Source organism: Lynx canadensis, chromosome A2 (assembly GCF_007474595.2).
Source record: "Lynx canadensis isolate LIC74 chromosome A2, mLynCan4.pri.v2, whole genome shotgun sequence".
Lineage (NCBI taxonomy): Eukaryota > Metazoa > Chordata > Mammalia > Carnivora > Felidae > Lynx > Lynx canadensis.
The window spans coordinates 75,574,749-75,590,195 of NC_044304.2; the positions used below are offsets into that span (position 1 = coordinate 75,574,749).

A 15,447-nucleotide genomic window follows, 5' to 3' on the forward strand; every position below is an offset into this window, starting at 1 on the left:
CCGTCCGCCGCGTTCGGGGCCGTGCGGGCGTGTGGTCTCCGCGCGGCCTCTGCCCACGGCTGGGATCAGGTCGCGCGCGGTGCGGGAGCCGGGGCCGCGGCCCGGAAAGGCTCCGGGGAATCGCGGGAGCTATTTCTGCCTGGGCCGCTGCCCGCTGCGGATTGTGTTCTCGCTTTGCTCTCTGCTGCCAACAGGAAATGCAGTGGCAGCGGTGCCACTAGCATCCTGAAGGGCATCCGCGTTCTAAAGGGGGGGCGGGGTGGGGAAGCAGGACGGTGAGAAGAAAATTCGTTTTCCCTCCAGTAACTGAAGCGCGCAGCAGATAACCCACAAACTAGGAGATAAGTTCAAGTTCGAAGTCGGGAAGGCAGTGCTGCTTCACTTGCTGTGCCCCCCACACCTTGCCCCTTTGTCGAAATTGACACCTTCTTCCTCCAGTTAGAAATCGAAGGGTCCCTTCCGGAAGGAATGATAGCAGTCATGCATCATGGCCATTTTCAAGCCACCACTCTTAGTCTAGCGCCTGGGGTATTAGGGGATACGCCCTTGCCCTTGGGCATAGGACTCAGAGACCTTGTCTTCAGGATACGCTTGCAATGAGACTGCAGCCCTCACCCATCACCTGACTACACCACAACCCTGGAGGTGGTTGAGTCTGGGAGTTTAGCATCAAGAAACAAAGATAATTGGGTTTTATAGCTTATGTTTTGTTTGTTTTGTTTTGTTTTTTAGGTAGGCTCCATGCCCAGACACGAGCCCACCAGGGAGCTCTTCGGAGAGCTGGCACTCACAATTCTGACATCAAGACCTGAGCTGACACCAAGAGTCGGACACTCAACCGACTGGAGCCACTCAGGTGCCCCTGTTTTTGTAATATCAGGATGTACCACATGGAATCAAGAAAAAAGAAGCAACACTAAAAACAGAAAAAGACCCTGGCTTTCCAAGTCTGTAGCATCTTTTCGGTTGCTCTGTTTCAAGGACAAGGAAGTGAGCCAGTTGACATGGGAGAGAACATTCCTGGATGAAGGACAAGGGAACAAGAGAAATGGGTTGAAGCGCTGGTGTTTAAGGAGAGTGATTTGGAGCCAGATGGCTCAGGGCCTTGAAACCCAGGAAGAAGCGCCATCAGGTGTAAGCCTTAGGAAGCTCACTCTGGCCTGAGTGTAGAGGATGGGCGGGGGGAGAAGGAGATGGGAGAGGCGTTATGACCCAGAGGACAGATACTGACATCGGAACTCAAGTGGTGGAAGGGAGAGGGTGAGCGGAGCTGGGAACTACAGAGAAGGTGGAAGAGCTTTCTGGTTGGGGCCACTGGGAGTTCAGTCCTGAATGAGGAAAGAAGACAAATCAGTTTAGGATCCGCTGACTGTGAGATGCCTGTGGGATAGGCAGGTGGAATACCCCGGGGGACCATTGGATAAGCACTTCCAGAAACCAGCAGGGCCAGAGGTCTGGTTTAGGGAGCTATTGGCATCTAGGTGGTAATTGAAGCCAAGAGTAGAGCAGCAGGGGGTGGGGGTGGGGGTACTGCTGTCAATATCTGGAGACATTTTTGATTGTCATAGTGGGGTAGGGGCTGAGCTTCCACTGGCATCTAGTAGGAGGAGGCCAGAGAGGCTACTAAACTTCCCAGAATGCACAGGAGCCAGGTAAATGAATTACCTGACCTCAGTGTCAGCAGTGCTGAGGTCCAGAAAACCTGGAGATGGGGGTGTGTGAAGAGCAGGAAAGAGGATGGTTATGGAGCCCTAGCAGAGAAGCAGGCCTTTAAGGAGGCTGAAAAGGAACCATCAGAGAGAAGCCACTGACCAGGGAAACTTCCTGTTACGTGAGCTATTGGCAAATCACTGTCAAGTACAGGGTAATGGATTAAGTGCTAAGGCAGGGCCTGAAGAGGGAGGCCGGTGAGGGAATCTCCAGATGAATCCTTCACTGCTGCCCCACCCCAAGCAGAAACGCTACAGACCGGCTGCCAGTGGACCCCCTGGGGACGCCAAAGAGCTTTATAGAGAAGGCCTCTTACCTTCTTCTCAGCCTTGCTCAAAAGACAGGCCATGGAGAAAGGGAAATTCCTGCAGCGTTGGGACTTGGGACTTGCGGTTAAACAGAGGCAGCAAGTTTCAACCGGCTGCACAAGGAAGAGCCTCTCCAAGTTTGCCTCTTCAGCCGCCTGGCAGGAAAAGGGTCAGGAGTTCAGCCGTTTCTCAAAACTTGTACTTTCTTCCCTTGTAGGAATTTGGGCTGCAATATTTTTCACTAAGCCAGGGGGTTTCGACTCACTGGATTCTACTGCTGGGAATGGCTTCCGATGTCATCCGGGTATCCCCTGTGCTTGATATTTCGCTGGCCTGGTTTGGCATCTTGGGAGCTTGGGTCCCGTTCTAGCTGAAACTGGCCATACCTCTCGAGTTGGCGACTGGCGACGCTGTGTTTGGACGCTCTGGCTTCCCCTAAATAGAACCTGACTCCTTGGATGAATCTTGAAATAATATTTGTGTCATTGTCCTCTCCACTTGCCATGTCTAATTTACGTGCCCTAAAAAAATAATAATAAGACGGTGTATTTAAAGTGCTTAGCCCCATACTTAGCCCGTTGTAAATGCTCAATAAAATGTCAGCTGTAGTTTTCTGTTCCTTTTATTTCTTAATCCCTGGTCAGAATCAAACTAAACTATCGTTGTGGGTCACAATGTGACGACAGCTAAGCTGTGACCAAGCTAAGCTTTGGAAAGAAAACAAACAAAAAAACAAAACAACAACAAAAAAAAAACCAAAACCATTACCTACTGTGTGTTCAGGATTCTAATTAGACTATGTTTTTAAAGATTTACATTTAGAAACCACATTTTCATATTCCAACACCCCATGAAAATACCACATACCGGAATTCTTACTGCCTGGAGAGTAATATACTCACAACAATAAAGCCTCCTTTTTGTTTTGTTTTGGTTCTTGTGGAGACCTGAGCCAGTCGTCGGTTTTATCACTTCTTCCTAATAACAAGGAAAAGAGAAACAAATATACACGCTTGCTTTCCATAGTACACAGCTTCTCACTCAATTCAAATACTTTCCAAGCACATCAAAAATCAAGAATTTAGGCTGCTGGGTTGGAAATCGCTTGGGCATGAGGGGGGAAATTTTTTTTTTTTTCATATTGTCATGTCCGGTACTCTTCCCCTTCTCCCGGGTTTCGTTCACGTTGGACAGAGGAATAGGGAGTGAGAAGAAGGAAGGGGAACGTCGGTGGATGGAAAACATTTCCACACTGGAAGATGCTATTATTACACCTCTGGCAGCTCTGTTCCTGGAGCAGGTACAGACCGAATGCCATTCTGGAAAAAACCTGAGCCCCAGCTACTGGCTTCTAGACACAACAATAACAAAACCCAAACTCCATGCAACTTGGGGGAGGTTTGTTTCTACAAGGTGTCCATCCTGTTCCAACAATGGCTCCCGGGTCCCACACCGTGGTCTCGCCGCTCAGCGCTCCTCACGCCCCCTCCTGGAGAAAGCAAGCGTGTTTCAGAATTAAAGGGCGGCCGAAGTTTTCCTTCCCCTCCAACTCTGTACTCGGGGAACCTCTAAGGCAGAGGGCGCAAAGTTCAGCTTGGGCCCAGATCGCGTCCTTCCCTCTCCCGAAATCCTCTCCTGCACCTCTTGGATCCGGCGTCCCAAACGACTGCCAGAGACTCTTTCTCTTGGTGCGAAGGAAAAGGACTGGCCAGACTAAAAAGGAAGGGACTTTGGGGAAATGCAGGATTCCAGCCCTGGGCTGCGGCCCGGAGGAGATGATGTCACCGCTCCGACGAAGCGAGGGCTGGGGGGTGGGGGGTGGAGGGGGGGAGCGGCCGAGGGGGAGCCCCGCGCCGCGCCCGCCGCTGCCAAGGAGCGTTCGGAGCCCACGTCAGGGGAGGTGTCGGGATAAATAGGGGCTCCCGCTAATGGCCGGGGGCCGGCCGCGCTCGGAGCTGCCGGGGCCGGGACTGGAGCTGCCCGGGCGGGTCGCGCCCCGCAGGCTGAGGGCCGGCGCTGCTCGCGCTCGGTGGCGCCGGACGCCGGATACCCCCGACCGGCCGCGAGGCCCCGCACCCGCCAGCCGACGGCAGCGCGGGCGGAGAGCCTCTCTGGTGCCACCGCGGGACTTTCCTCCCCTGGGAAGGGAGGGCGAGAGCCCTAGGGGGGGCAGGAGCCGAGGGCCCCTTCTGCCTGTCAGGGCGGCGGCGCGCCAGGGCAGTGCCATGCTGCTCTCCGTCCTGGCGGCGTTGTGTCTGGGCTGCGCCTGGCGCTGGGCGTGCGCGGCGCGCCCTGCGAGCCGGTGCGCATCCCCATGTGCCGGCACATGCCCTGGAACATCACGCGGATGCCCAACCACCTGCACCACAGCACGCAGGAGAACGCCATCCTGGCCATCGAGCAGTACGAGGAGCTGGTGGACGTGAACTGCAGCGCGGTGCTGCGCTTTCTTTCCTCTGCGCCATGTACGCGCCCATCTGCACGCTGGAGTTCCTGCACGACCCCATCAAGCCGTGCAAGTCGGTGTGCCAGCGCGCGCGCGACGACTGCGAGCCCCTCATGAAGATGTACAACCACAGCTGGCCCGAGAGCCTGGCCTGCGAAGAGCTGCCGGTCTACGACCGCGGCGTGTGCATCTCGCCGGAGGCCATCGTCACCGACCTCCCCGAGGGTGAGCCTGAGCCGGAGGAAAGAAGGACCGAGGGGGAATGAGGGGCATTCTTGGCTGTGGCTTCCACGGGAGAACCCACCGGGCAGCCCCTTCTACCGATGCCAGTGGGTGGGTGGGCTGTCGGTCCCCCCAGCCCCCCCCCCGCCCCCCCGCCACCCAATCTCACTTCCGACAATTGGAGGAGGTGGGAAGGGCGGTGACCTGACGTGGGTACAAGTCTGCTCTCCCTACAGAAACGTAGGGGGCGGAAGAACACCATGTTCCATAGAGAATGTAAGGGGGGGGGGCGGGTAGGGAGGTGCTCCTATAGAGAGCCATTAGCATTTTCCTTGACAATGATAGAATAATAGCAACGACACGTATATAGGTGGGGTCCGAGCCAGTGTTCAGCGCTTTCCGTGTTACGGTTTAATGCTTAAAACAGCCCCATCAGGGTTCTCCATTAGTGCTAGCTCTTGAAAACTCTTTTTGGGGGGGAAAAAAAAGCAGTAGCAGGCACACTCCCAGGAGGAGTGCAGTTTGTAAATTTAGTCCTTCTGGAAAATTGTGATGTCCGTTTCACGGTCGACATCTTATCTTGCGGCATCTTGCTTAACTGGATATCAACTTCCGCTTCCTTTCTTCGGTCATTTTGCTGCTTTTCTAGGACGAAGGAACAAATTTAAGTCCACTTCTTGAAGTCAAGCCTAAGAATATTTTTGCATGTTTTTTTATCCCTGACCCAAGTTACTGATCTTTTAAAGAGATTATGCTGTTGCCTTAGTGTAGTTTCTGAGGTTATGTCTCAGAGCATTGTCCATAACGTGAAGAAAGAGAAGTATAAGGAAGGGAAAATCGAAACTCTTCTCTAATTCAGAGCTTTAGAGAAAAACATATTTGTTGCTTAAATTATATAAATGATAGAGGGTTATGCCTTGGCCGGTGGGGGGAGTCTTATATAGCTGTGGACTGTTTCTGCACTGGGAAATGAGAGGTGGAGATTTGGAAATATTCGCGATATTTTGATTAGTGTCAACTGTCCACTTGGAAAAACCAACATTTTAAAATGGATTTGGGTGGGAAAGTTAGCTGTATGTGTCAGCCAAGTCAAATGGACGGGCATTCACATCAATTTGTGCTGGATGGGCAAACCTCACTCAAAAGTCTTCTTTTCTAAGCCCAAGAATGTCTGTATGAAAGAAGTAGTTGACAAGCCGATGCCACTTTTACAATGTAGTTATTCTTTGGTAACGCCGTGTTAGTTCATTTCTCCAGATGGTTCTTTATTCCAGTGGGGTGAAGGGCTAAGTCACTGACCACACCCATGCGGCTGTGTGTGTGTTTCAGACGTTAAGTGGATAGACATCACGCCAGACATGATGGTACAGGAGAGGCCTCTTGATGTTGACTGTAAACGCCTAAGCCCTGGTGAGTTCTTTCTTCTCGAAGTCCTTTTTTTTTTTTTTTTTTTTTTTGCCTCCCCAGAGTGATTTCTGAACACTTTTCCGACTCTCTGCCTCTGTTTCGTCTCCTTCAGACCGCTGCAAGTGCAAAAAGGTGAAGCCGACTCTGGCGACGTATCTGAGCAAAAACTACAGCTACGGTAAGTCGTCCGATGAAGCCGTTCACTTGACGAGTTTGGTCATTACAAAGCCATGTCACGAAGCCAATCCCAAAGTAAAGAAGCCAATCCCAACGTGGTTCACGATGTGGGTTCTGAAGGCACAATAACAACTATAAATGCCTTGCTCTTCTGGGTAAATCAAGCAAAACAACGTAAATTACCCAGGGAGAACAGCGATGTGGCTCAGGGCTCAAATGTGACATCAAGGTCCTCTTGGTCTCGGTGAGAGGCGCCACTCAGCCAGGACAGCCCAACTGACTTTTTCTTTTCCTGAGGTTTCCTTGCTGCAGGAAGGATGGGTGAGTGATCCATGGATTTGATATCTGAGGCCCAGAGGGCCCAGGAACTAAGACCTGCCCATGTTTCTTTTTAGTTATAAACACTTATAGATATTTAACACCTAAAGAAACAGTAGAGAAATAGGTTAATCATGAGACCCTCTGGCTATAAGTATTGACATCGTTTAAATGCCCTCCTCTATTATTTGATAAGAACAGTCAACACGGCTATTTTCAGTTTTTTTAAGTAAATGTAATTCTACTGTTCTCATTTGAAAGTAATTTAATTGAAATATGTTCTTTTAAAATATCTGAGTTGTTTTATGTGCCTTTGCATTTCTTTTCTTTTTTTTTATGTTTTATTATTTATTTCTGAGAGAGAGAGCAAGAGAGCGAGCAGGGAAGGGGCAGAGAGAGAGGGAGACAGAATCCCAAGCAGTCTCCCTGCTATCAGCACAGAGCCCAATGCGGGACACGAACTCACAAACCTTGACATCGTGACCTGAGTTGAAACCAAGAGCGGACGCTTAACCGACTGAGTACCCAGGCACCCCCCCCCTTGCATTTCTTAAATTACTTCTGCTGGAATAACAGAACCGTTTTGGCAAAATGGTCATTTTATTTGTAACTTTGTTTCCATATTTCAAACTGAATTTGAATCATAAACCTTATGTTACATATCGCATGTGAAAGTAGGAAGATCGTGGCAATATAAAGGGCTGAAAAAATAACCTCTTAGTGAAGTTGTTAGATTTGAGATTATAGCCAATGTGGGTAACTACCAAAAAAGAAAAAAAAAAACCTGACTTTTTCCGGTAGCTTTTATTGTTGTCATTTGAAAACTGTTCTTTGTAGATATTACGTTAATCTAAACGATTTTGCCCCTCCTCTGACACTATCCAGCCCTAGTTGCTAATCTGAGTTTCACTGTCTTGCTGTCCACGGTGTCGTTGCCACATAACTTCTTTGAGGATGAAACCATTTTCTATTTAAGTCCATTGCCGCTTCCTAACCAGCTTTCTAGGACGGAATCCAAGACAGAGATCCATGCTAGGCTGATTGCAATTCCATGGAAGGCAGTAATAGCAAGGGACCAAAAGGGCCAGAATTTCAAGCTTGATCAGACCGTGATTACTTGAAGCTATCCGTAATAACAGTTATACATCTGCTCGCCGCAGACTCGCTTTGACAATCTGTGAAATTAAAGGATTAAGAATAGTGATCTTCAGAGACTCTGTCCAGGTCACAAATGTTACGGCTTTAATAACTTCCTTTGGAAGACAGGCAGGTCCCAGCATCAACGGGCGTTGGAACATACAAATTGTAAAGTGGCTTGTGACTCTGAGAACATACGATTCTCACTTCCGATAATCACAAGGCAGAGTCTACTGGTTTCTATGATAATTTTTTACTGACGTTCTATGTAACTGAATCTCCTGATATGTTCTCGGCAAACAAACGGTCCAAACAAAACTGACGTCAGGTTTTTAAGGCTGAGAAAAACCTGCGAGGTTCTGTTTTCACATCCTCGCTGTTAGCCCAGTGAGGAGCAGCCGCTGACCCAGAGGCAGAGCCCAGACCGAGCCCGCCTGTCGCTTTTGCTCTTACGTCTTGCAGGCTGATCCAGAACTTTAAAGACAATGCTGACAGTATGATTGTGTGGGCTTTTGGCCTGCATCTGGGCAGCTGGGACATGACCATAATTTACAGGAGGGATTCTTTAAGAGAGGCTCAGGGCTTGGCGTGAATACACCATCCCTATTTGTCTGCAGAGGCCTCATCAACACTTCCATCAATTTTTAAATTGCAGTCATTCACGCCAAATAAAAGCTGTGCAGAGAAGCGGCTGTACGAAGTAACGACCGTGGTGGACGTGAAAGAGATCTTCAAGTCCTCGTCACCATCCCTCGGACGCAGGTCCCGCTCATTACCAATTCTTCCTGCCAGTGCCCCCACATCCTGCCCCCATCAAGACGTGCTCATCATGTGTTACGAGTGGCGCTCCAGGTAGGCACAGAGCGGGAGGGAGGAAACCGCACACTGCTTAATGGAAATGTGCATCCCATTTACCAGTCGTGGTGTTTTTGTTTTTTTTTGTTTTTTTTTTTAACGGCGCCAGTAGTTCTTTTTTACAAAGGCAGTTTAAGGGGCGCAGTAGGTGGCTCGGTAGGTTGAGCACCAGACTCTCGATTTCGGCTCAGATCATGATCCAGGGTTGTGGGATCGAGCCCCACGTCAGGCTCTGTGCTGAGTGCGGAGCCTGCTTAAGATTCTCTCTCTCTCTCTCTGCTCTCTCCTCTCCTCTCCTCTCGCTCTCTCTCCTCTTGTCTAATAAATAAATAAATAGACAATTTAAAAATAGTTCAGTAGGGGCGCCTGGGTGGCACAGTCGGTAAGCGTCCGACTTCAGCCAGGTCACGATCTCGCGGTCCGTGAGTTCGAGCCCTGCGTCAGGCTCTGGGCTGATGGCTCAGAGCCTGGAGCCTGTTTCCGATTCTGTGTTCTCCCTCTCTCTCTGCCCCTCCCCCGTTCATGTTCTGTCTCTCTCTGTCCAAAAATAAAATAAACGTTGAAAAAGAATTAAAAAAATAAAAATAAAAATAAATAAAATAGTTCAGTAAATAAAAATACAATTTCAACAGATGCCTCTGTTGCGATAATCACATAGCCTAAATATCATTTAATTCCTGTGGCATTAAGGAACAGTAGGAATATGAGTATTTGAGTGGGATGCTTAAAAATCAATTTCAGAATTCGTTAAAGGACTTCAAAAATTCGTAGGCAGATAAATTACTATGAGTGAAAAACAATTCTTTTCAAATGATTCAAATCAATCTTGGTGTGGCAAATACTTTAATTTTTTTAAAGAGCTCTTTAATGATCAGGTAAAGATGGCCATTTGAGACGACAGGTCCACATTTCCTTACACACAATATAAGTACATGACATTTGTTTGATAGATCATTGCGTACACACACACATTCGCACTCACGCTCACACACATAAATCCGGCGTACCTCTAGCTGGGGAGTGTGTTTCCCCACATCTCTTTCTTGGCATATTTTATATATTGGTACATTCCTTAGAATGTAAAAATCAAACTCTTCAGACCAGGGTGTGGGATGGGCCCCCTAACTGGCTGCAGTATACATCTCCAACAGAATCATTCATATTTTATATAACCAGTCTTCCCTTTAATTCCCTGCCATTAATGCTCATCTGTTTCTTCTGGGTACAGCTGTGGACTGTTTTTTCAAAACACCTTTTGCAACTGACCTCACTTGAATACCTTCCTGATCTGTATTCTGTCTTTCCTGATCTGTACCCTCCCTTGGGTACCCTTGGCTTTTTTTTTTTTCCTTTAATGTTTATTTATTTATCTTGAGAGAGAGCAAAGGAGGGGCAGAGAGAGAATCCCAAGCAGGCTCCGTCCCTGTCAGCGCAGAGCCTGACTCAGGGCTCGATCCCACGATTGTAAGATCATGATCTGAGCTGAAGTCAAGAGTTAGACACTCAACTGACTGAGCCACCCAGGTGCCTCATGAGTATTCTTGGCTTTCAAACTGTTCTCCTTATATCTTGTCTCTCTAAAGAACGAATGAATGTTGACTGAATGTTGCGGGCTCTTCTCTCGCATGGTGTTTGTACCTGCTACAGGAACTAGGTGCAGTTCTGGGAATGTACCAGACTGCTAGTCATCAAATTCTATTTGGGATTCCCGTCATCCTTTCTGTTCATTTATAGATTAATGGCATTCTGATGAAAATACCAGTAAAAATTTTTCGAATGATCGGGAGTTATGTCTTCACACAATGATCATTTGGAAGCACAAACTGGCAAGGGCGTGTAAAGGACATTTGAAAATAACCGTTTGGAAGGAAATCGGTTTTCTGCCTCAGGAGAAACAGAAAACTGGAACAAAGCTAGACTGCTAAAACCATGTGGTACAAGAGTAGACATGCAGATAAATAAAACAGAGGAAGCATTCTTGAGACAGATGCTAATGCGTAAAGTACCGTATTAGGAAAGGAAAAAGGGCAAATCCATTAGACGTGAGTATATTAGTTAGTAAATGTTGCAAATGTTTTATATGGAAAAGAGTACATATTTTCACTTTATACTAATACCATAAAATGAATTTCAAATGGATTCAAGAGATATTTTTAAAACTTAATCATAGAGGGTAAAATTAGGTGAATAGATAGATGTATGAAATCTGAATAACAAAATACTTTGCAAACATGAAATTAATGTAAAAAATTACAAGAGGAAATGTCAATACATACCTTTGATGATATTATATCATGGACATAAAAATCACCAAAGAAAGCCAATAAAAGTTGAGAAAGATACTTGCAATAGTTATGGCAAAGGGAGAGTAGCCTTACTCTATAAAGAGTTCATATAAGTTAATATTTAACACATAAAGATTACAATATATAAATAATATGTACATAAATCTACATGGACACGTTCCAGAAGAAATACAAAGAGTAAATAAATTTACCTCTTTAATTCTCCAATCCAGAGTAAAACATGATCTGAATGAAAGTTCAACCATTCTGAAAACGATTTAGAAAACTTTGAGAAAGTACATACTCTTGGACCCAGTAATTCTACTTTAAGAAATCTGTCCTAAGGAAATAATAACCCAGTGCACACTAGTAAATATACAAGGATATTCAACAAAAAAGCTGTTAATAGTAGTGAAGCAATGAAAGGGATTCAACAGTAGAGAAAGGCCTAAGTATCATTATTGCAATATTATGTGGTTATTAAAGCCGTATTCTAATTATATGAGAAAATGCATATAATAGAATGATAAAAAGAACTGTACAGTGGGATCTAAATATATAGTGTGATTTAAGAATATAGGTACAAGGAAGAATAAAAGGAAATGCTAGTAAAATATAAATGGGGGATATGTGGATTGTAGAGTTAAGGGTTATAAAGAATTTTGATTTGTAGGGGCACCTGGGTGGCTCAGTTGGTTAAGCATCTGACTCTTGATTTTGGCTCAGGTCATGATCGCACAGTTGTGAAAAGGAGCCTCACGTCTTATGCTTAGCATGGAGCCTGATTAAGATTTTATCTCTCTTCCTCTGCCCCTCTCCCTGGCTTGCACACTCTCTCTCTGTCTCTAAAAAAAGAAAAGGAAAGGAAAGGAAAAGAAGGGAAAGGGAAAGGGAAGGAAAAAGAAGAAAGAAAAGAAAAGAAAGGAAAAAAGAAAAGAAAGAAAAAGAAAAGAAAAGAAAAAGAAACAACAAATTTTGGATTTGACAATTTTTTTGTATTTTTTTTAACTTTTTCCTTTCATAATCAGAATTGCTTAAAATAAATTCCTTTTTTTTTTTTCAGGATGAGCTTCTTGAAACTGGTTTAGTTGAAAAATGGAGAGACCAACTTAGTAAAAGATCCATAGTAAGTATAATTAGCAACCCTGTGCATATGGATTTAAGCGCAGGTAAAGAAATTCTATAGAACTGGGGATTCTTCCTTCACCTTCTTCCATCCCCAGGCTCTCATAGGAGGTTGAAATAGCATCAGTATTTGTCTTTCGAATAAGTAGTTAAGAACAAAGTTACTCTCACTTCAACCTCAAAGATGATTTTGTTACACTCAATCTTCATCTAATGGTATTTCCAGATTAAATTAGGGTTTGTTTTTTTTGTTTTTGTTTTTGTTTGTTGTTTGTTGTTTTTAACTATTTTAGCAAACAGTCAGGCACTTGAGCAGAGTTCACATCCAGCGGGATTAAAACAGACATATACATGTAATGGTGTGAACCCACAATTCTAAAATCCATGCTACTGTCTCTGTACAAAGCATAATCTATCCCCATATTTAAAATAGTTTTGAGACTTTTGTCAAAATAAATTATATATACAACTGTAATCATTTTGTGGCCAAATCCATGATTTTTGGTGGTATCATCATAGAAATATTCGCAATGCAATTAGAGGATTAGAATAATTTTTTGCCCAGAGATATGCTGTCACACCAGAACTAAAGAAATCAGGTCATTGGTTTGAAATGTTTAAAGCATTCCCTCTCCTGTAAATACGTTTAGATAGATGTAGGAGAATTTGTGCTGTCAGGTTCACAAAAGGTCCTACTACTGCCTGTGTGAGGAAGAAGTCTATGTTAATACTGACTTAATGGAGAAGGTAGTTTGAACATAGCCTCATCTACTCTGTGCATTTCAGAATAACATGACTTCCATCTGAGCTGAAAACTGTGGAGCTGTCAGGAGCACGCTTAGCCTTACTGGACAGAAGATTCTAGCAGGATGGGTTATCTGGTTTCCAAGACTACAGTGGATTAGAGGCATCAGTGTAGAAAGCAAGTCCACCATGAGAACCTGGGAGGAAAGAAAAGCTTTCAAGAATCAAAGCTATTTAGAGGCCCCTGGGTGGCTTAGTCGATTAAGTGTCTGACTTCAGCTCAGGCCGTGATCTCACAGTTTGTAGGTTTGAGCCCCGCTTTGGGCCCCACACTGACACCATGGCGTCTGCTTGGGAGTCTCTGTCTGCCCCTCCCCCACCAGCGCTTTCTTGCTCTGTCTCTCTCTCTCTCAAAAATAAATAAACTTTAAAAAAATAATTAGGGGCGCCTGGGTGGCTCAGTCAGTTAAGCGTCTGACTGGCTCAGGTCGTGATCTCATGGTTCGTGGGTTCAAGCCCAGCGTCGGGTTCTATGCGGACAGCTCGGAGCCTGGAGCCTGCTTCGGATTCTGTGTCTCCCTCTCTCTCTGCCCATCCCCTGCTCACACTCTCTCTATCAAAAAATGAATAGGGGCGCCTGGGTGGCGCAGTCGGTTAAGCGTCCGACTTCAGCCAGGTCACGATCTCGCGGTCCGTGAGTTCGAGCCCCGCGTCGGGCTCTGGGCTGATGGCTCAGAGCCTGGAGCCTGTTTCCGATTCTGTGTCTCCCTCTCTCTCTGCCCCTCCCCCGTTCATGCTCTGTCTCTCTCTGTCCCAAAGATAAATAAACGTTGAAAAAAAAAAAAATTTAAATAAAAAAAAAAAAAAAATGAATAAGCATTAAAAAATTGTTTTTAAATATTAAAAGAAAAGAATCCTAGCTGTTTGGGCCATTCACTTTTGCAGCAAATATTCTAATAAACTTCAGTAAGAATTCGAAGATATCACCATATAATAGCAATGTAAGATGTTTACTATTTTAGAACAGATTAGAGTTGTGCCCTGGGAAGGTGGGGACAGTGTTTCTCATTTCATTGTATTTCTAGTGACTAGAGCAATGTCTGGCCTGTGGTCATGCTCAAACTCTTTGCTGAATGAAATATAACAAAGTAGGGGCATTTGTGTTACAATAAAAAGCAGTGTCTATTCAAGGAGCCTTTTTCAGTTTTTTCTTACATGCAGCTACTTAAATAAATAGTATTTCTTTCTATAATAAGAGGTATATCTTTTTCTATCAAGGAAACAACTACCCAGAATGCCTCATTTCTCCTGGGTTCTGGGTAGCTAGCACTTGAGTGGATTACTAGACATGAGTGGGGTCTCTGTTTTCCTTCTGATGTAAGAGAATTGGGTGAGCCCATCCATAAATGTGGGAATAGACCTTTGGACTTCCTAGTGAGGCTGGATAAATTTCTGCTCTTAGCCATATGTCAGAGCCTTTTTAGAAGGCTTTGCTGTGTAGGAATGTTGCATCATAGGGCCTGTGGGCTGGGGCCTTGGGCTCTGGAGTCAGACTGGGTGAATTTGAATCCCAGTTCTGACATTTATCAGCTGTGTGACCATCTACAAATAAGCTCTGTGTGCTTGTTTCCTGGTCATGACCGTGGTGTCCACCTAGAAGGCTGTTGTTACAGTGAAACGAACGCTTATCAAAACTTCCTCCCATACTGAGCCCTTCTCAAATCATCTGGTATATGCTAAGCGCTCGATAATGGAGGGTAGCTATTTTATTTGCTGTTACGATTCATAGATTACAGTGGGAAAAAAATTGCATTAATTCTGATATTAGGGCAACAGCATGACATGATGAGATGCATCTGATGGTCATGTGTGCAAATTGCCTCCCAGCAGTGGGAAGAGAGGCTCCGGGAGCAGCGGAGGACAGTTCAGGACAAGAAGCGAACGGCTGGGCGTACCGGTCGTAGCAACGCCCAGAAACCAAAGGGAAAGCCGCCCTCTCCCAAACCGGCCAGCCCCAAGAAGACCGTCAAAGCTAGGAGTGCCCAGAAGAGAACAAACCCGAAAAAAGTGTGAGCCACCTGCTTTCCAGAATGGAGACTGCCTCTCAGGATGAGGCCAGGCACCCCCCAGCCAGCCTGGGGGGGCGAGGTGCCCCTCTTCTCGCCTTAACGACTGCAGTCCTCCCCATAGACACATCGTACAGCAGTTTTCTTAGTGATACGCTTCAATTTTTTCTTTTTAAGCCACCACAAAACCCTAGTGGTAGGTATGTCCTTTGGTATGGAAGGTATATGAAAGCTGAGAGCTGGTGGACAAAGCTTCTAGCGGCATTCAGAGTAGCCTTCGTGGTGCGTGGTCTGTGAGATCTCTGGGTGGGGAAAGGGTGCTTTGGTCCTTACCATTTGACCTAGTATGTGCATTGTAAAATGAATGCCATATTACAAACAAACCCCCCCATTTTTTTTTTTTTTTACAATATGTTGTATTTCAGCTTGACTTCTGTTGTTAGAATGTTCATCATGTTTCAGAATGTGATTGAAAATGCAATGATTCTAAGGAGGGAAGCAAGAGGAATGAAGAATGAATGTCTTAAAAGATCTTTCTATGTTTACTGTTTGCACAAGAATTTCTGTGATGAAAGGGAATTTTCGAACAATCTAGAAAAGTAGGATATGGAAAACTGTAATGTTTGTTTTTGGTTTTGTTTTTGTTT

The 15,447-nt window shown here is 45.7% G+C and overlaps 1 protein-coding gene across 1 annotated transcript; it reads left to right on the forward strand.

The window, feature by feature from the left end:
- Window positions 1-4,243: 4,243 nt before the first annotated feature.
- On the forward strand, window positions 4,244-15,006 carry SFRP4 (secreted frizzled related protein 4). Its single transcript, XM_030296563.1, is given in 12 exon segments — window positions 4,244-4,274; window positions 4,277-4,467; window positions 4,470-4,689; window positions 6,016-6,096; window positions 6,206-6,275; window positions 8,381-8,418; window positions 8,421-8,471; window positions 8,474-8,532; window positions 8,534-8,577; window positions 10,315-10,321; window positions 11,929-11,991; window positions 14,622-15,006. Coding segments are annotated over 12 exon segments (1,041 nt in total). The 3' UTR covers window positions 14,808-15,006.
- The last annotated feature ends 441 nt before the right edge of the window (window positions 15,007-15,447 follow it).